This window comes from Neltuma alba, unplaced genomic scaffold (assembly GCF_004799145.2).
Source record: "Neltuma alba isolate B1F8T4 unplaced genomic scaffold, ASM479914v2 tig00011428_pilon, whole genome shotgun sequence".
NCBI lineage: Eukaryota > Viridiplantae > Streptophyta > Magnoliopsida > Fabales > Fabaceae > Neltuma > Neltuma alba.
The window spans coordinates 125,544-147,285 of NW_021636111.1; the positions used below are offsets into that span (position 1 = coordinate 125,544).

Sequence of the window (21,742 nt, forward strand, 5' to 3'; positions counted from 1 at the left end):
TTTGAATAAAAAAATATCTTTTTGAAATATTCTTAACAGAATTAATAGTTTGGATTTAAGTGTATGTTTTCAAAATAAAAAAAAAAGTCTGTATAATTAAGACAAAATATAAAAGAAGTTAGAGTATTTTACTCAAATAATTAATATATACGGATAGTTGAAGAAGATGGGGCATAAAATTTTTAGTTGAAGCAGAAATTAAGGCCGACTATGGCTAGAGGTTGAGCTGTATAATGGTACCACAACAACTACTAATAAATCGCATGTTTCAGATATTTTTATTCAGTAATATTTTTACCAACCTTATTCAATTTTTGTTATCTAAAAAGCAATATCTATTATTTTTTTAATCCTTAATATAAGAGTTAATTTAATTTTTAATTTAGTCTTAAATATAAGATCTTAATTTATTTTATTTCTCATTTTTTTTTATTTTTTTAAGATAGTCTTTATAGTAATTACACATGTTAAATTTTTCATCAAATGGTAGTTTTAACTAATACACATGATTAGTAAGGATATTTTAAAAAATACAATATCTATTTATTACAAATAACTAATTTAACTGATTTTCTTAATCTATTCAAATTAATCAACTAACTCTTATATTAAAAACGGAAGGTAGTATTATGATAATTATCTTTCAATCACAACTTTCTCATTGCAGTAACTGGAAAATCTCTTTATTAGCTTGTAGTTAAAATGAATATGATATGATGTCACGTACTTAATTAGCCACATTTTCACTTATTTTCCTGTAAATAAACCAAAATAATGAACTGAAAAATAGCTCATCAACATTTATTGTGGTTGGATGAAATTATAAATATAGCGGGAATCACCTTCCAAATTTCATTATACGTTTCAGAGCTCAATTAAAGTCTCCGGCCACCCTTCCTGTCCAACTCATTATATTTCCTTTGAGTCATTTATTTAATCTGCAATAATCCATAACAATGTAATTAGTGAAACAAGAGAAATTAAAGCTGACAACCTGAGAAAAGGGCAAGGCCCAGAAAAAGAGAGAGAGGAGAGAGAACTTGAGAAAAGGGTGTGAGACTGGTAACTATATGACTTAGTGGAGAACAAGGATAGACATGAAAAGGGGTCATATTTTTGGATTTTATGATATATAAAACGGGAAGTAGGTTTCCAAATTGATTTGGCTCTAACCACTTTTTCCCCTTTTTCTTTCTTTTAACCCCACTTCTTAATTTTACCTTTTCCTTAGCTTCACCCTCTCTCTCTCAATCTCATACCTTCCACCATATGTTATCCCCTTATATAGCCGTCCTACTCACCGGTCTTGTTCTCAGAATAACTTCCACTTCATATCTTAGCTTCTTCTCCTTCAACATTTCTCTCCATTCAACAAAATGGCTAACTTACCGTAAGGCCTATAACATTTTTTACTTTCTCTTCACGTGTCACGTCTCCTTTATAAATATCGCCTAGTATTCTCCGCATTTCAATTTCTCCTTCATCTATGGACTGGTTTTCCTGGCTCTCTCGAACCAATCTTCATCCTTCCCTCACTTACGACTATGGCGTGACATTCGCCCGCAACGAGCTTGAGCCCGGAGATGCCGTCTTCTTCGACCACGAGTTCCTCCAGAGCATGGGAATCTCCGTCGCCAAGCACAGGCTGGAGATCCTCAAGCTTGCCAAGAAGGACAATGGAGCCAACAAGAAGCTCTCTCAGGTGGTCAAGAAGTGTTGGAGGAAATGTGTGAAGAAGCTCGTTGTGTCTCGTGATGAGGCCGGGAAGGAGATTCCTTGTGAGACCAATTGGCTGGTCCAAAGGAGAGGGTCGCTGAAGGAGGAAAAGCCCAAACCCATGGGTACACCCTACAGAACCAGAAGCCTGGAATTTTCTGGGCCTCTTGATGGACGAGTGCATGAGAAGGTAATTACCAATAACAAGGTGTTGAAGTTATCTGGCCCTCTTGATGGGAGGATGATTCACCCCAGTCGAAGCCCGATGGTGCCCAGGCCCGTGGATCATGGGAGGTTGATGGGCTCAGCAATGAGCCCAAGGTTATCAGGGCTTCCATTGCCAGGCAGTAGGAGTCCGAGGCCTAATTGGGCTGCGGATGTAGTGACTGATAGCCCAATGGGCTTCAGTCCATGTTATCAAAAGAAAAATGCAAAATCTGAGCAGGATTATGATGATGATGAAAACACACCAGTGGCTCACAATGTTTCAAGATCTGAAACCAACTTGAATTTTTTTCCTGTGTTGTGGTTTCGGCACTAATCTTCCTGGTTTGCTCTTTAATGGCGAGTGCTAGCCATTAGCTATGTAGTTTATTAATATATGTAGAAGGTGATCAAGTGTGTCTCAGAGTTTTTTGCTTTCTTAATCTCCCTGCAGAATTTTTGCTTATCTTCTTAATCTCTCTGGGTTCTACGGCCAATTCATGTATATATGTATGCCGAAAGTCTGAAACATCTTTTCGGTTTTTACTCGGCTTAGCTTGCGACATAATCCAAGGTTCATGAGACGAGTGATTCAATATATCATGTTCTTTCTACTTTCAGCCAAATGCGTCACTCACTCTCATATGTCATGCAAATTAAATAAGGATTGCGTTGTATACAGGAAAACTTAATATCTTGAAACTTCAATTTAATTCTGTTATAAGTCAATCCTTAAACTCTAACCTAATACTTTTGACCCCAAAAAAAAAGAAAGAAAACTCTAACCTAATACAACTCAATCTATCATAAAATATATAATTTTATTTTTTTAAAATATAAAGACTAATTTTTTAAATGGTTAAACTATAGTTAAATGTAAAACTTAGTTAAAATGAAATTATAATTATAAGGACTGTCTGGACTGAGTTGCGTATAAATTGAGATATAAGCAAATAAAAATACTACGTAAGGAAAAAACAATAGTTTTTTTTTCCTTGTATAAGTACCAATGGATTACTAGCCGTCGTACACGAGATCGAATGAGGGGAATAAAAGATGGGACGTAGCTGCATGATAGTGTTGAGATCTCTCATAATGACTGAGCTCAAGTCAGCAGACAGCGATAGAGAACTGAGAACTGCTAATACAATTTTCAGCGGAACATTCATACCCAAATAAGCATTATTCTCACATTAAAATACCAAATTATGAACCTGCATTACACCGAAAGGCATAGGTTACTCAGATACCACTCAAATTTGTGATCGCCTAAAGTTGATGCTCAGCTATATATGCATGTTATAGTAATACAAATATCAGACCCATATAAATATCACAGGCCTTCAAGTATTACTAGTCTCAAAGATTAGGATCATTTTTAATGGCTTGAAGAGGGATTGGGGAAGCCTAAAAGAACCACCAGCATAAAGCATCTGATAAACAGGCTTCACCCTCGAAGTCAAAATAATGCTCAAGAAGGTGCACCACAGCAGAAACACAGCCAAAACCAAAAAAAGTCAGCTTAAAGCAGGAGGGACCAACGCAGGCCTTAGTTATAGTGTCGTGCACCAGGTGGCTCAGACCATGCTGCTGGCTGCTTCAGAATCGTAGACATGGCGTGGCTTGAAGAGGATTGGGGAAGCCTAAAAGAACCACCAGCATAAAGCATCTGATAAACAGGCTTCACCCTCAAAGTCAAAATAATGCTCAAGAAGGTGCCCACAGCAGACACACCAGCCAAAAAAAAAAGTCAGCTTAAAGCAGGAGGGACCAACGCAGGCCTTAGTTATAGTGTCGTGCACCAGGTGGCTCAGACCATGCTGCTTGGCTGCTTCAGAATCGTAGACATGGCCGGCTAAGAGGGCAGAGAAAAGGAAGGCGCCAAGAGGGTTCCCCAAGCACAAGAAGTTGTAGAGAACGCCAAAGTTTTTCAGGCCAAATAACTCAGAAACAGTAGGAATCATTACAGAAAATTGCACGCCATAGCAGATTCCGAGAAATGCTATTGCAGGATAAAGAGTTCCATTCACAGCATATGCAAACAGCATGTACGAGATGATCATTATTATCTGTGTGCATGTCATCCACACTGTTCGTGGGATTGTTTTTGTTCTGCACATAATATCAAAAGATCAGTATCTAAATCTGGCGGAACGTTGAAATGCATAAAACTTAATTCTGGTAGTTTCCACAGCAGACTAAACAGTGGGTGAGTTGTGTGCCTTTACAGCAAGTTTTTTAGCCCGTCGTTAGACTATTATATCAAGGTCAAGCTCAATATGAAATCTTCACTGTTTCGTAGATTTTATCCATGTGATTATTTTAAGTATATTCCTCATTGCAGTTCTGACTGTAATTTCTCAAGTGTGCCCATATATAATATGTAACTGACCTGACAAAATGTTCAGAAACAACTCCTCCACCAAGCCGACCCACGAAATTGCAGAAGCCAAAAGTGGACAACAAGATTGTGGTATTTTCCACACCTTGTGCGATACCAATCTGTGCTAGATTATTTACTACCGTAACCCCAGTTCCTACACCAACAAAGAAAACCAGAAACAGAAGCCAAAAATCAGCTTTAATCACTGCCTCCCGAAATGTAAAATCTTCGCCTCTTTTAGGCCTCCTCCTCTTCTTATTCACTGCCCCTTCACCCACAGCAAGAAGCATAGCCACCTCAGATGAATCATCGTCATAAAAACTCCCAAGTGTTCCTGACGATGAAGATACCGGAAACAACAAAGGTTCTGACTTATCATCACGCTCTGAAGATCGTTCTTGTACATCAGGTTTGATGGATTTTCTGGGAAATAATGTCATCTTTATGGGGACAGCAAGAGGAGCCATTAGGAGGAGGATCATCACAAAGACTGAAGCATAGGATGCCACACCACTGAAGGATACAACATCTCCAATTACTGTGGTCGCGAGAAGGTATAAACCTAGGACAACACTAGAGGCTTGGATGAAGACGAAATGGCCATTTTCTGAGGGGTCATCGCCAGAAGCAGGAGTGCAAGGCCTGACGAGAAACATCAAGGCAAAACATGTAATAGGAATGCCAAGGGCAAGGAACAAGAGGAACTTGGAAGAAGAACTGTGAAGGACTAAGCTGTAGACTTCAGTGAAAACTGTAGCACTTAAGCCTAGATAGCCTTTGAGGATTCCGGCGACTGTGCCTCTGCTTGCAGGGAAGTTTCTCATGTTGGTGACAAGAACCGGGGTGCTTAACCATGTACTACCGTTGGTGGCCACAACTGAAGCAATCCATAACTGCGTTTTAAATATCAATGGAAGAAGATAAGAAATTAGAACTATGTATGAGCTAGCTAAATCCATTTTGAAATTGGACAAAACCTGATGCCGTTTTCGTAGATATTTATGATTAGTTTATGGAACAGAAATATAACATGAGCATATTACTTATGTTTTTTAGCTTAGCATCACATTATTTCTTTCCTAAAAAGAGTTAACCCCCACATTTTATGCCATTATCGAAGAGCCCAATATCAACACTTACTAGAAACTTATGCAGTGCATAATTTTGCATTATAAACATAACTTTGCTGCCAAAGGTGGTTTTGCATTGCAAACGCGATTTAGGACCACGCCAACACAGAAATAAATAAAGCACACACTTTCAAGTGAAAGGCCATGAAAGCCATTGTCATAGTCCATCACAAAACAACCTTTATGATCCCGAAGTGAAAGCTAAGGCATTAAATTTCGTGTACAAACTAGTAAGAATAAGAGAGACAAGAATTAACTCCTCCAGTGATCATAAGAAACTCTAGAATTATATCGGTGATAATTTCAAAAGTTTTAGTTATATAATGAAGTAAGAGTGACAAATTGCTTTTACGGTCATCAATGACAATATGAAAACATCAAAATTGGGCTTAAACCAATACATGGAAGGCTAAGGTGGAATTATGCACTCAAAGAAGCGTAGATAAGTAATTTGATCCAACAGAAAAGGCTAATGCATTTAGTTTATGCCTAATTTTAGAGACTAAGCAATAAGAGAGTGTATCTTTCAAAGACGGGTTTTAGATTCTTTCTTTTAAGAAAAAAAGTCTCAAAGGTAAATAGGCAGAGAAAATCCAAATCAAGCAGCCAAAGATGCAAAGCTTAAAAATTGAAGACAACCAAAGCCAGATGGTGCGAATGAAAGGTCGAAGACGTTTGAATCAACTCGCCGCAGTAAGAATTAACAAGAAGAAGAAGAAGTAGAAAGAGAAGAGAATGGTGGACATACCAACCAGTAAGGAAGAGAGGGAAGAGTGCGACTAACAGAGAGCCAGAGAACGCCATAGCCAAGAAAAGAGAGAAGAGCACCGACAGAGAGAATAAGCCAAGGAGGAAGCTTGTTGGAGGCGAGACCAGGAAGAACACCAACGTTCTCACCAATGTCGTTGGCGACGCCGAGGAAGGCAATCTGGCGCTGGTTAAAACCCAGAACCGATCTGAGAGAATGAGAGTACAGAGGGAAGCCGTAGGAATTTCCAGAAGATATTTGAAACCACACAGCAGCTCCAAGGCCCACCCATGGCGGCCGAGTCCCTACTTTCAGATCAGCCACTTCACTCACGGCCTCGCTTTCCTTCCCCGATCGAGTCATGCTTTTCAGGCGAAGAGTTCAATGAAGATATATATATATATATATATATATCCTGGACACCTTTCCTCTTTTCGTAAAGAACTTAGGCAGTGGGGACTAGGGAAGCTAGTCTTAAGAAGAGGAAGATCGGAGAAGACGAGGGAGGGAGGGAAAGCTGAGCTTTTTAATTGGAGCCAGAGACTGATATGCGACTTTAGTCCATTACAGTCATACTCAGCAATTGATCGCTAATAACCAGGGACTTGGTAATGAAATGACAAGTTTAATCAAATTCAGAAACATACATATGTAGAGTCTTGATCCGATACGGATCCCTTCAATTAAATATTACAAATTAATTAGATATTGATCAACTAGATCATAATCCAAATGATTAATATAATAATCTTTTGTGTGCCGTCCACTTTATATTTCATCAAATTTCCCTTTCCATTCTCTCTCTACCCCCGGGCTTTTCTGCCCGTACCGTATTTAATGGCTATTGTTGCCTTCTTTTCTTTTTAGCCCACAAAAGGGGAAGGAAAATCAGAGGTGCATGCATCATGCACAGAGGATAAAAAATAAAAAATAAATTTAATTACGATTTACAGATGATTGTCTGGTCTCTTGTCATAATATGCATGTTCATTTTATTTTTATTTTAGATTTTAAATATATTAAAATTACAAGCTATTAAACATAAAAAATTAAAAAAACTACATTTTATTTTTAATATAAGAATTAGTTAAACTTTGTTGACAGAGCACGATGGCGTCGTGTGATTCATGTAGCCGACCCCACCTAGTGGGATAAGGCTTGTTGTTTTATAAAAATTAGTTAAACTATTAAAAATTAGAGTTGATCTTAAATATAAAATTTTAATCTATTTTTTTTATGAAGAAAATTTCAGTCCACTTTATTTTTTAAATTTATAATTTTTCTCAACATATTTGTATCAATTATAAGGGATTCTTACTAAAAAATAATACTGATATATATGATTAAATAAAACAATTTATAAAAATTAATATATATTTATTATAAATAACTAGTTTAACTGATTTTTAAATATTTTTAAATTAGCTGTACCAAGTTGTTATCCCGTGAAACCTGAATTCAATTCTGTAGGTGTCTGTTTGACAAGACATCGGCACTAACGTGTTTCCAAACAGAGCCCCCATTTTAACCGCCACAATGGCAGGATGGCTTAAATAGAGAGACGCGTCATATGATTTAAGATTGGTTTTGCAATCACATCACCGGCACCGCCCACTCCATTTTTTCTAAAGAGTCGTAAATCTGATAAGTTGTTTGGATGGGATCAGAAGGAGCCTGGGATTAACTGGGCTTCCAATGCGGGGGTTGATAACCCAATGGGCTTTAGGGCATCTTTTTCCTTTTGATACCCAAAAAAATTTAAGTGAGGTGGGTGCCAACTTTACTAAGATCAAAACATGCCTTATAATACTAACAGAGTTGAGTCTAACAGAAAGAACTTGTTTCTCACAACATGATAAACCAAGGTTTGAATTCTCATTGAGAGAGGTGCTCACATTTAGTGCCCGAAAGTACTTTGAATAGGATTATCTCCAATAGGAGGATACCTATGCTTTAGCAAAAAAAAAAAAAAGCCTTATAACATGAGTTAAATCTGACAGAAAAAACTAGTCCCTTACAAGATGAAGAATCAAAATTCGAATCCTTATTAGAAAAAGTATCCACATTTAGTGCCTAATAATACCTCTAATAAGAGAATCTCTATATTTTAGCCAAATAAAAAATGCCTCCAAGTTTAAAAAATACTTATAACGATACTTCACCCACTAATAAAATCCCCATTAATTGGATCAATTTTTGTTGACTGGTTTAGTGCATCCTGTCATACTATAAATGCAAAATCTACGCATGATTATGTTAACGAAAACATGCAATAACCCAGGGTGAGCAATCGACTAATTCAGTTTGATTATAAAACCGAAACAAATTGACCTCCTATTTTTATTATAAAAGTATACTTCTGTAACTGTTTTATATTACAAATATATCCCCATTTTCTTTGCTACTCTCCCCCAGACGTGTTACACACTTACACTCGCCAAATAATAAACTCGTACAAATTATATAACGCTTAGTGCGTACAAAGTAACATCAGATGATCCCCACATGTGAGAATAGAAACTTAGATTCCACTCACAGAAAAGATCAAATGAATGAAATTAAAGGGGGGAAAAAAAAAGGTGGGGCCTAATTGCATCATAGTGTCAAAAATTTGAACTTACATTACACTGATAAGGACTCAGCTATATATGTGTGCGCCCGCATCTTATAGTAGTACAAATATCAGACCCATGTAAATATCGCGGGCCTTAAAGTATGAGCAGTCTCAAGATCATCTTAATGCCTTGAAGAGGATTGGGGGAGCCTAAAAGAACCACCAGAATAAAGCATCTGATAAACAGGCTTCACCCTCAAAGTCAAAATAATGCTCAAGAAGGTGCCTACAGCGGACACACCAGCCAGAACCAAAAAGGTCAGCTTAAAGCAGGAGGGACCAACGCAGGCCTTACTTATAGAGCCATGCATCAGGTGGTTCAGACCATGCTGCTTGGCGGATTCAGCGTCGTAGACATGGCCGGCTAAGAGGGCAGAGAAAAGGAAGGCGCCAAGAGGATTTCCCAAGCACATGAAGTTGTAAAGAACACCAAAGTGTTTCAGCCCAAATAACTCAGAAACTGCAGGAATCATGACAGAAAACTGCACGCCATAGCAGATTCCCAGAAATGCTATTGCAGGATAAAGAGTTCCATTCACAGTATATGCAAACAGCAAGTACGAGATGATCATTACAATCTGCGTGCATGTCATCCACACTGTTCGTGGGATTGTTTTGGTTCTGCACATAATCTCAAAAGATCAGTATCTAAATCAGGTGGAACGTTGAAATGCTTAGGACTTAATTCTGATAGTTTTTTCCCCAACAGAAGAAAGTGTGGGGTGAATTATGTGCCTTTACAATGAGTTTTTGCTGTAGTTAGACTATTATCATGGTTTAGCTCAATATGAAAACTCCATTGTTTCATAGATCTTATCTGTTTGAATATTTTAAGTGATATTCTCCATTGCAGTTCTGACTTAAGTGATGAAAACTGACCTGACAAAATGTTCAGAAACAACTCCTCCACCAAGCCGACCCACGAAATTGCAGAAGCTAAAAGTGGACAACAAGATTGTGGTCTTTTCCACACCTTGTGCGATCCCAATCTGTGCTAGATTATTTACCACAGTAACCCCAGTTCCTACACCAACAAAGAAAACCAGAAACAGAAGCCAAAAATCAGCTTTAATCACGGCCTCACGAAATGTAAAATCTTCCCCTCTTTTAGGCCTCCTCCTCTTCTTGTTCACTGCCCCTTCTCCCACAGCAAGAAGCATAGCCACCTCAGCCGACTCATCACTGTCATAAAAACTCCCAAGTGTTGCTGAAGACGAAGATGCTGGAAGCAACAAAGGTACTGACTTCTCATCACACTCTGAAGATCCTACTTGCGCCCCAGGTGTCTCTGGTTTGATGGATTTTCTGGGAAACAATGTCATCTTTATGGGGACGGCAAGGGGAGCCATAAGGAGGAGGATCATCACAAAGATCAGAACATAGGACACTACATCACTTAAGGAGACAACATCGTTAAGTACTGTGGTTGCAAGAAGGTAAAAACCTAGGACAACACTAGAGGCTTGGATGAAGACAAAATGGGAATTTTCTGAGGAGTCTTCGCCAGAAGCGGGAGTGCAAGGTCTGACAAGAAACATCAAGGTGAAACATGTAATAGGAATGCCAAGGGCAAGGAACAAGAGGAACTTAGAGGAAGAATTGTGAAGGACTAGGCTGTAAATTTCAGTGAAAGCTGCAGCACTTAACCCTCCATAGCCTTTGAGGATTCCGGCGACTGAACCTCTGCTCACAGGGAAGTTTCTCATGTTGGTGACAAGAACAGCTGTGGTTAACCATGCAGTACTGTTGGTGGCAACAACTGAAGCAATCCATAACTGCAAATTAAATGTCAATGGAAGAAGATATGAAATTAGAATTTGGTGCAGTTTTGGTCGATATTTATGATCAGTTTCTGGAACAAAAATATAGCACGTGGATGATATTTATTCACATGATTGTTTTTCCAAAAAGTGTTACCCCCACATATCATGCCATTATCGAAGAGCCCAATATTAACATTTACTAGAAACTTATGCAATGTCTGGTTTTGCGTTCAAAAACATAATTTGTTGCCAGCGCAGAAACAAACAGGCCAGGTAAAACGTCATGAGAGCTTTTAGCCTTTAATCATGATCCACGACAAAAACCGATTTTTGGGTTCGAAGTGAAAGCTAAGAACAAATTCACGAAATATTGTCTAAACTTCAGAGCGACAATAATTTACTCTTAATTCGATCGTAGGAAACTTTAAAACTTTGTCGGTGACAATTTCCAAGAGTTTAAGTTATTTAATGAAGTAAGGGTGATAGTAAAAGGTTTTTATGGTAGTTATTAGAATACTTGTATGTTAAAGAAAATTAGGCAGGGGAAATTCGAATCAAGAGAATCCCCAGATGCAAAGCTTCAGAATTGAAGACAACCAAAGCCAGATGGTATGAGTGGAAAGCGTAAGCGAATTAGAGACGTTTGAAACAACTCACTGTAAGAAGAAGAAGAAGAAAGAGACAAAAGCGAAAACAGAGAAAGAGAAGGGAAGAGAAGGATGAACATACCACGGAGTACGGAAGAGAGAGAACAGTGCGACTAACAGAAAGCCAGAGAACGCCATAACCAAGAAAAGAGAGAAGAGCACCAACGGAGAGAATGAGCCAAGGAGGGAACTTGTTGGAGGCAAGACCAGGAAGGAGGCCAACGTTCTCGCCAATATCGTTGGCGACACCAAGGAAAGCAATCTGGCGCTGGTTAAAACCCAGAACAGATCTGAGAGAGTGAGAGTACAGAGGGAAGGTGTAGGCGTTTCCAGAAGCTATTTGAATCCACACAGCAGCTCCAAGCCCCACCCATGGCGGTCGAGTCCCTCCTTTCAGATTCGCCATTCAAACTGACGTCTTTCTCACCAGTCAAGTGTTGAAGGCATACAGAAAGCGAGATAGCGACGATTTCCGTGGAGGACGGGGGTGGCAGGGAAGCTATTACCAGAGGAGCAGGGCGAGAGAGACAGAGTGCGGGAGCATGAGAGAGAATTGATTTAAAACTTTACATAGATTATTTTTTTCTTTTTTTTCTTTTATGTTCAGCAAACACCAGATTTCCTCAGATTAGGATCACTCGAGTACATTGAGTGCTACTTTCAGCGTCATTATAAGACGGTATTTATAGATTATGAAATATTTTTAAGACAAATTTAATATATTAAAATATTTTTATACTCCATCTAAAAAATATTTTAAAATATTAGATATATCTGAAAAATATTTTAAAATATTAAATGTCAAAAAAAAGCATTAAACATACTTTAAAATAAATACTTCAGTGTTTGGACGCGCTCAGAAAGCTTTTGGATGCCGGGTATATCCTAGCGGGATCAACCTTAACTTTTTTTTTTTTTTTAATTTTATGAGTTGATTTTTGCCATACTATTTTTAAATTGACTTGTTTGATTTTAATTTTTCTTCTTTGTACAAAAGGCAACCCAAAATTCCAGCTTTTGACTCCCTCGTACAAATGTTCTATTTTTCAAATGTTGATTTTAATATGCGTCAACAATTAATAAAACATTGCATTTTTATACTGCGTTTTTAAATTTCGTATAATTAATCGTATGAGAGTTATTTTAATTTCGTTTTTATATTGCATTTACTAGAGAAGCATGTTTGTTGAGGGAGAAAAATTTCTCTCTCTGTCTCTTTTTAACTTTTGTTTTACAGTTATCCTTTATATGATACTTAATTAATTTAAATTTAAAAGTTATCGAACTCAATAAACATGTAATTAATTTTTTTCATCCGCCTTTTAATTTTACTGTTAAATATATTTTACTTGATAAATCATAAATTGCTCTCTATCTTTCCTGTGTACTCTTTCATTTGGTCATTTATTTATCTTCTTTGTTCGGACTCATTTGTTATTTTCACCAGAAGATGTTATTTTTGCCAGATAAATTTAAATTTAAATTTTATTTAAAATAATACGAGTAACTTTATTTTATTGTATTTATTTCGTCAACAACATGAGAGATCCGCAAGTTTAGAATCATGCTGCTGGTTGTATGTTCAACGAAAAGTTTAATAATAGTTCTTTTTTTTTTTGGATTTACTCAATGGCACCATTATCATAAATCTCTGTCACGCTGACATCAGTATCTCAAAAATATTAAACACTTTTTTTTGCCAACAAAAATATTAAACGCTTTTTTATGCCAACAAAAATATCAACGAAAATGACAAATATAAATGTTGATTTAGAAAAAAAAAAATGAAGGGTTATTACTTATTAGCACGATGCCTAATCAATGGTAATATACAAATATATCTAACATGCGCTTTCATAAGAAAGCGACGTAATAATTAAAAGGTGGAGAAATTTTGGTACTTGATGGCGAATGAGAGGTAAGGGAAAGGGCATGGATGTATCATCGCGTCCTCAAAAAAGATGCTTTTTATATTTTAAAATTAATTATGAATGATTTTTTTTTTTTTGGGTATTACTATGGAGTATAATTATTCATTTCATTTCACAAGTTTTGCAAAAGGAGGGAGACGTTGGCCAAAAACGAAAAGGAGGGAGTCATGTAGCTTGATGTTAGATTATACAATAAAATAGATCTTATATTTATAGTTAATGGTGATATATTCCAAGCCACAATAAGTGTGATAATAATATTAACCTTTTTGTACTTTTGTTTTGGTTTATTTTATTATATAAGCCTATTATTTAAGGCGCAGTAGGAGCCCTGAAAAATAATTTTTTAATTACGAAACATGAGATAAGCAGGTGCTCAAATATACATAAACATGCTTATAATATGCTTATGACTCATTGCTTAAAAGCATATACTACATCAGATTCTTAATATAAGAACTTATTTAAATTTTATTTTGGTCCTGAATATATGATTCAATTCACTTTGTTTCTCATATTTATTTATGTTTTTCCAAGATAGTCGTTATATAATAGTAATTCTAGCCAATATATTTGATTAGTAAGAATATTTTAGAAAAGATAATACCTATTTATTATAAATAATTAATTTTTAGTCAATTAGGTTTTATATAAAAACAAAGGAGGGTAAGCATAATAACAATGATAATAAAAAGCCTCCGTCTCGGAGTCTGTAATGGATATTATAAATTTTATTCCAAAACTTGGGCCTAACCCTTAAGAAAACAAAGAATTCTGACAAAATGACCCTACGACCCTTTTGAGAAAATTTGAAATTTGCAAAATTGACAGGCCCAGTAAATTGAGGCCCAATATGTTAAGGTAAATTTTGTCCATGCCCTTGCTCGCCCGTCCATGTCTATATAGTACTAGCATCTAAAAAGAGAGGGGCTTATCAAAGAGGGATCGTAGCCAACACTAAAATCTTTTCAAGAAGTTTATAATACAATTGGATTAGTTACTGTTATTAACAGTAGATAGTTTGGGTTTATTCACTAGAAAAAAAGAGAAAGAGGGGCAAGGCAGTAATTTCAGAACGCCATCTCAGCATCACATCCTGAAAAGAAAATTATAATATTGCTCTCATAAGTCACGTGTCTTTATAGCTTGAATTCGAGGATCTAAAATTACAATAAATATTGATTAATCGAGTTATAATTTTTCTTCATATATACAAAAACAGGAGAGGTTGAATGCTCAATGCTTGTGCCTTCTAAAATTTCAGAGTGCCGCATCATCAAACTTGTGTATTCTGGTCCTGACACGTGTCTGTTTTGAGCTGGAGTAATTTCTGCCAATTTAATCATGTTGTCATAATTTTAGTTTAGATTATTTATTCTGGCGAAAAAGAAAGTTTATATTATTGACTCTTCTATATACAGGTATGAAGCATAAGATTCCATGCTCCTTTTCACGGTCATCTGTAATTAGTTACAGATTAATCACCTCTGAATAATATTTTTCTTGATGATTTTTACAAAGAGTATAAATGGTCCAATTCCTAGAATATAATAAGTTTTTAATAATTTGAGAATATAACAAGTAATCCTCTCCATTTGAAGTGGCAAAACATTGACTTCAGAATCACTTACTTTAGAATATATTTATCCATCCTCTGTGTATATATATCAAGCAATTAATTTTTAAAATAATTTAAGTGAAATTAAAAAAAAAAAAAAGATGTTTATGGTTTTGAAGATAAATCATTGAGTAGAAAACACGTGCTTCTTTTGTTTATTAAATTATGTTATCCAATTTCTGAAGGAAACATGGTGGCTAGTGGCCACTCTTACAATATGATCATTTAGTTAATAACCGGAGCGGAGGCTTTTAATTTAAACCTAATTAGGACTCATTTGGATCAATCGTAATTTATAGAATATGAGATATATATGTGAGAAGAGTTTTATCTCAACTCATATAAAACATGTTTATAAGTGATTTCTATTATGATGCTAAAGAGAGGGCCTTTAATTAATCTCTGGTTGAATTATAAAATTCAACTCATCTATGATAAACTCTACTTGAATCCTGATCGGAACATTATCAGCAGTGATACATTTAAAACGTCGTCCTTTCACATGCTCGTATCTAAGCTGAGAGGTACATATTTGTGGAGCTCATGACTTCATAGATGATCCAACGAATAAGCACGCGTATGTCAACGACAAAAGTTGAATTTATGTATAAACCAGTTTTAATGTTTTATAAAAATGGATAATAAACAAATATATATTTAATTTGTGTGCGTGTGTGTGACATTACTGGATTCAGTCAAACAAAACGGAGATGACGATGGAGTTGCAAGATGATAAGTCTCAGGATCAATCCCCAAAAAAAAAAGTAATTTAAATGATCTCAACACATATAATTAATTTAAGCCTAGAGTATACTTTTTATCATCTGACTTTATACAGGGTTTAATTTAGCCCATTAATTTTAAAATGTGTGCTTTTCATTCTTTAATTATAAAACCGTTAACAAAAAATGATGGTATTAAGATTTTAAGTATTGATAAAATATTTTTAAATGCTAACATATTACATTTAATTTTTAAAATACCTATGATTATTGTAAAAAATCATCATTTAAGGATAACAATTTTAAGATTAAAAGACTAAAAATATGTTTTTTAAAATTAAAAAACCAAACTAAAACATTATATAAAAATAAAAAACCAAATATATACTTTAACTTATAATTAATTAATCAGCATATTTGATTTCAAAATAGAGTATGCATAATTAGGTAAATTAGTAATTTAAATTATCCCAACATATTATTGGACTTTTGAGTCCAACCCAAAAACTAACTCGTGAGTAAGATACTTAAACCCTGTAGGTATTGAGATTTTAGGCGACGTGGGACTTATCATTCATTTTACTGCTCTTCATCTTTTCCCACAACTAAGGCTCTGATATCACATTGGGCCTTGGGATCCCGCCCAAAAACTATCTCGTAAATAGAAAGTGCTCAAAGAATATTTAAACCCTATCAATATCAAGATTTCAGATGATGTGGAACTTATCATTTTTCAAAGTATGTAGCAATAATCAGGTACATTAAACTTTGGACTAGTGATGTGCAAGTATTTGTCAGGTATTTTATGCTCAAAACTTTAAGAATTTGCATTGGGTGCTCATCAAAACTGATAAGTACTTAATGCTCATCGGATTTGGATGGTCCAGATCTAATTTTTTTTATTTTTATTTTTTTTAAAATAATTGTTCTAATAGGCATGGAATAAAAAATAAAGATAATCTCTTACGTATTATTTTTTTAAAAATAATTTTTCTATTTTAAAATAATTATTTAAAAATATTAAATCTGCACTCTCCAAATCAGTCCAGATTGCTCATCAAGTAATAAGCACTGGGTGCTTCGAATACGGACCCAAACTTTAAGACCAAGTTTTGTTGATCTTATTTTGGGGCGAACTTTAGGAGCAAGTTTAAGCGTAACCAACTCAACCCATCAAATTGTCCTATTTCTACATTCTAAGGGTTGTTTAGACTTTTGAATTGTGAAGCGTGCATGTGACACTTAAGTCGACAACAAAAAAGGGGATAATATTATAAGATTGAAAAAAATGACAGAGTGAGATTTTTTATTTTTTATTTTTTGGCATCTTATAATAATTCTTCCTAAAAATTAGATAATGATGACTAATTACTACAAATATATAAAAAAATTATGTTATAATTGATTACCGCAAATCAAATCAAAGCAAACCAAACATGACACGATAGGAAGCAGAAACCGAAAGCAAAAAGAAAATGGTGAGGCAATTAATGTAGGATAATAAATGGGAACCAAAGTCACCAACAAATCATAAGAGCTCACCTAAAAGGGCAGGGGAGAACTAAAACATAGAAATAAAATGTTGATGTTGAAAAATTGCTGAATTTCAATAATCTATAGCCTAGAGAGAAGAAGGGATCTTACCCAGAAAGAGGCCCCAGTGAGGCAACGCTTTGCGTCACATGGGAGCATACATGTGCGGGTACTAAATTCCCTCACAAGGATAGGATAAATTGACAAGGTTCATGTGTGGGTTCTAAATTTTCACTCAGAGTGTTACTACAGTACTACTTTATGTAGATTTTGGCAGTATTTGACTGTGAACGAGTTTGAGCTTCTAAAACATGAAGCTAGCTGTCTGTAGCTTCAACACTAGTAATTTAATGAACATAATATATTAATTTTTGAACTAAATCTAACACACAACCCAGCACTTATATAAAGGGCTTACACGCTATCAAATTATAAGGCTGTTAGCTCCCAAACCCAGTATTCCAATCACAAATAAATAACTTGCAATTTTTAAAATTAGTGCATGTCCAAAATGTCAATTAAAAATTCATTTAAAAAATGAACAGTGGAAAGAAAGAGGGCAAGCAATGGGCAAACTATGTGCCAACTTTGTTTTAAAAAGGGTGATTGGTCAGGTAGATATGATTTTTTTCAAAATTAGCTGTTAAAAGAGAAACACAAATAAAATCTTAAAATAGAGACCTCTACCACTAGCCATAGTGCTCGCTTATCTATGAACGGCAAGACTCTCATTGGGCGTTGCCAAGTTTGTCAATTGCTCCAAGTAAACTGATATCAAATTAACTTCTTTCATTTTCATTATAATTTATTGTTATACAAAAAAATTACTACCATTGTAGTTATTCTCTTGTCAGAAAAAAATGGATAAACCAAAATACCCAATTACAACAGTATTTTTACCCTTATAATACTGCCTCCGGTCTTAATTATAAAAACTAATTGACTAATTTGAGGAGATTAAGAAAAAAAAGTTAAGTTAGTTATTTATAATAAATATGTGTTGTTTTTTTTAAAATATCCTTGCTAATCAAGTATATTGGCTAGAACTACCATCGTTAGAAGAACTATCTTGAAAAAATATATAAATATGAGAGATAAAGTGGATTATGATCTCATATTTAATACCAAAATAAAAGTCAAACAAAGTTTTATATTAAAGACCGGAAGTACTACATATAGTAGTTAAAAGGATATTTGTACCTAAAAGCATTTCAACAATGAAATTATTAGATTACATGAAAAGTAATTCATTAATCAGTTAAATGATGAATTTTATAAATTGTTTAAATGTTGGTGGTGACAATAAATATTGATGAATCGAGTTATAATTTTTCTTGATATATATAAAAAAGGAGAGGTTGAATGCTCAATGATGGTGCCTTCTAAAATTTCAGAGTGCCACACCATCAAACTTGTGTATTCTGGTCCTGACACGTGTCTGTTTTGAGCTGGAGTAATTTCTGCTAAGTTAATCGTTTTGTCATAATTTTAGTTTAGGTTGTTTATTCTGGCAAAAAAGAAAGTTTAGATTGTTTACTCTTCTATGTGCACGTATGATGCATAGGATTCCATGCTCCTTTTCATAGTCATCTGTAATTAGTTACAAATTAACCATCTCTAAATAATATTTTTCTTGATGAGTTTTACAAAGAGTGTAAATGGTCCTAGGAATGTAATAATTTTTTAATAATTTGAGGATATAACAATTAATCCTCTCTATTTGAAGTGGCAAAACATTGACTTCATTAAAGGGAATCATTTGCTTTAGAATATCTTTATCCACCCTCTGTGTATATATATCAAGCAATAATTTCTACAATAATTTAAGTGATTACGGTATTGAAGATTAATCATTGAGCAGAAAATGCCCCTTTTGCTTATTAAATTATGTTATCCAATTCCTGAAGGACGCAGGGTGGCTAGTGGCTACTCTTCCAATATAATCATTTGGTTGATAGCTGGAGGAGAGGCTTTTAATTAAACCCAGGTACGACCCGTTTGGCTCAATGGTAATTTATAAAATATGAGATAAGTATATGAGGAAAGTTTTGTTTCGACTTATATCAAACGTGTTTATAAATGATTTATATCATGCCAAACAGAGCCTTTAATTAATCTCTAGTCAAATTATAAAATTTTCTTATGAAATGGAACCAAACGTCTTATGAAATACAACCACAAAAGTATAATAAAAAAAAGATGAAGATAAGAAAATGAGAGAAGTATTGTATTTCTTTGCTTACACCACCACACAAATAACATGCCTTATTTATAAGTATAGTCTTACATATAGGTTATACTTATCCTTAAATAACAAACAATGGATAATTAATCTCATGAAGGTGAGTATACGTGAGTTACGAGATTAAATAAAATAGTAGATGAGTAATAGATAGTAAAAATAGTAAAAGTTACTTGATAAAATTGAAAAGAAAAGGATAAATAAACATCAACGTAATATTCGTAATAAATTCGAACTTAACCATGGTGAACTCTGCTTGAATCTTGAACGGAACATCATCAACACGGAGACATTTAAAACGTTGTCGTTTCGTATCTACGTATTTGAGCTTAAAGGTACATGTTTGCGGAACCATGACTTCATAGATGATCCAACGAGCAAGCACGCACATGTCAAAGACAAAAGTTGAATTTATATGTAAACCAGTTTTAACGTTTTATAAAAATGGATAATAAACAAATATACATTTAATTTGTGCGTGTGACATTACTGGATTCAGTCAAATAAAACAGAAATAACGATGGAGTTGCAAGATGATAAGTCACGGGATCGACCCCAAAAAAAGAGTAATTTAAATTATCTCAACACATATAATTAATTTAACGCTAAAGTATACTTTTTGTCATCTAACTTTATATAGGATTTTAATTTAGTTTATTAACTTTAAAATGTATACTTTTAGTTTTTTAATTATAAAATCGTTAACAAAAAATGATGATATTAATATTTTAAGCATTGATAAAATATTTTCAAATACTAACATATGAAATTTAATTTTTAAAATATTTATGATTATTGTAAAAAAATTATCATTTAAGACTAACAATTTTAAGATTAAAAGGCTAAAAATATGTTTTTTAAAGTTAAAGAACCAAACTAAAATATTATGTAAAGATAAAAAACCAAATATATACTTCAGCTTATAATTAATTAATCAGCATCTTCAATTTCAAAATAGAGTACGCACTAATAATTAGGCACATTAATAATAATTTAAATTATCTCAAGATATAATTAGTCAGACGGCATCTTCAATTTCAAAATATGTAGCAATAATCAGGTACAATAAACGTTGGATTAGTGGCTGACGAGCATGTACTTGTCAGATATTTTATGCTCAAAGCTTTAAGACCAAGTTTTGTCTTCCTTTTTTTTAATTTTTTGGTCCAACTTTAAGAGCAAGTTTAAGTGTAACCAACTCAACCCATCAAATTGTCCTATTTCTACATTCCGTGGGTTGTTTGGATTTTTGAAATGTGAAGCGCGTATGTGACACTTAAGTCCAAAAAAAAAAAACAGAGAGGATAGTATAAAATTGAAAAAAATGACACAAACAGGGAGAAATTTTTTCATTTTTGGGAATAGTATAATAATTCTTCCTAAAAATTACATAATGATGACTAATTACTACAAACGTATGAAAATCACATTATAATTGATTACCGCAAATCAAATCAAACCAAGCCAAATGAAACATGACACGATAGGGAGCAGAAACCCAAAAAAAAAAATGGTGAAGCAATTAATGTAGAATAATAAATGGGAACCAAAGTCACCAACAAATCATAAAAGCTCACCTAAAAGGAAGGGGAGAAAAAATGTTGAAAAATTGTTTAATTTCAATAATCTATAATCTAGAGAGAGAGGAAGGGATCTTATCCAGAAAGAGGTCCCAGTGAGGCATTGTCTTGCGTCACATAGGAGCATACATGTATGGGCACTAAATTCCCTCACAAGAGTAGAATAAACAGATAAGGTTCATGTGGGTACTAAATTTTCACTGAGAATGTTAGTACAATACTGCTTTATATAGATTTTGGCAGAGTTTGACCTTCTAAAACATGAAGCTAGCTGTCTGTAGCTTCAACACTAGTAATTTAATCAACATAATACATTAATTTTCGAATTAAATCTAACACACAACCCAGCACTTATATAAAGAGCTTACACGCTATCAAATTATAAGGCTGTTAGCTCCCAAACATAGTATTCCAATCACAAATAAATAACTTGTAATTTTCAAAAATAGGGCATGTCCAAAGTGTTAATTAAAAATTCATTTAAAAAATGAACAATGGAAAGAAAGAGGGCAAGCAATGGGCAAACTATGTGCCAACTTTGTTTTAAAAAGGGTGATTGGTCAGGTAGATATGATTTTTTCAAAATAAGCTGTTAAAATAGAAACACAAATAAAATCTTAAAATAGAGACCTCTACCACTAGCCATAGTGCTCACTTATAGAGGTGTTCAAGGCCGGCTCGTCTCGGTCGGCCCGTTCCGGTCCCAGTCTTATTGGGACGGGACGGAACAAACCGGGACGGGACAAAAAAGGGACCGGGACGGGACGGGACACGGGACGGGGTCGTCCCATCCCGGTCCCGTCCCGGTTCCTTTTTTTTAATTTTTTATATAATATCATTTTTTTCATATTTTTTTAAGATTTGAGACTATTGTATGGAACTATGGATATATTTATTTAGAGTTTTTATAT

At 34.4% G+C, this 21,742-nt stretch overlaps 2 protein-coding genes and 1 pseudogene across 2 annotated transcripts; 1 reads left to right on the forward strand and 2 right to left on the reverse strand.

Moving 5' to 3' along the window:
• Nucleotides 1-1,486: 1,486 nt before the first annotated feature.
• Nucleotides 1,487-2,257, forward strand: LOC114713476 (uncharacterized). The gene has a single exon (XM_028898142.1). It carries the CDS (start codon nucleotides 1,487-1,489, stop codon nucleotides 2,255-2,257), a length of 771 nt encoding a protein of 256 aa, XP_028753975.1.
• A 1,212-nt stretch (nucleotides 2,258-3,469) lies between these two features.
• LOC114713477 (protein NUCLEAR FUSION DEFECTIVE 4-like) lies at nucleotides 3,470-6,788 on the reverse strand (annotated as a pseudogene).
• A 1,835-nt stretch (nucleotides 6,789-8,623) lies between these two features.
• Nucleotides 8,624-11,768, reverse strand: LOC114713495 (protein NUCLEAR FUSION DEFECTIVE 4). Its single transcript, XM_028898162.1, has 3 exons — nucleotides 11,288-11,768; nucleotides 9,675-10,570; nucleotides 8,624-9,416 (listed from the first exon to the last, which is right to left on the reverse strand). Exons 1-3 carry the CDS (start codon nucleotides 11,609-11,611, stop codon nucleotides 8,918-8,920), a joined length of 1,719 nt encoding a protein of 572 aa, XP_028753995.1. The 5' UTR covers nucleotides 11,612-11,768; the 3' UTR covers nucleotides 8,624-8,917.
• Nucleotides 11,769-21,742: the final 9,974 nt, after the last annotated feature.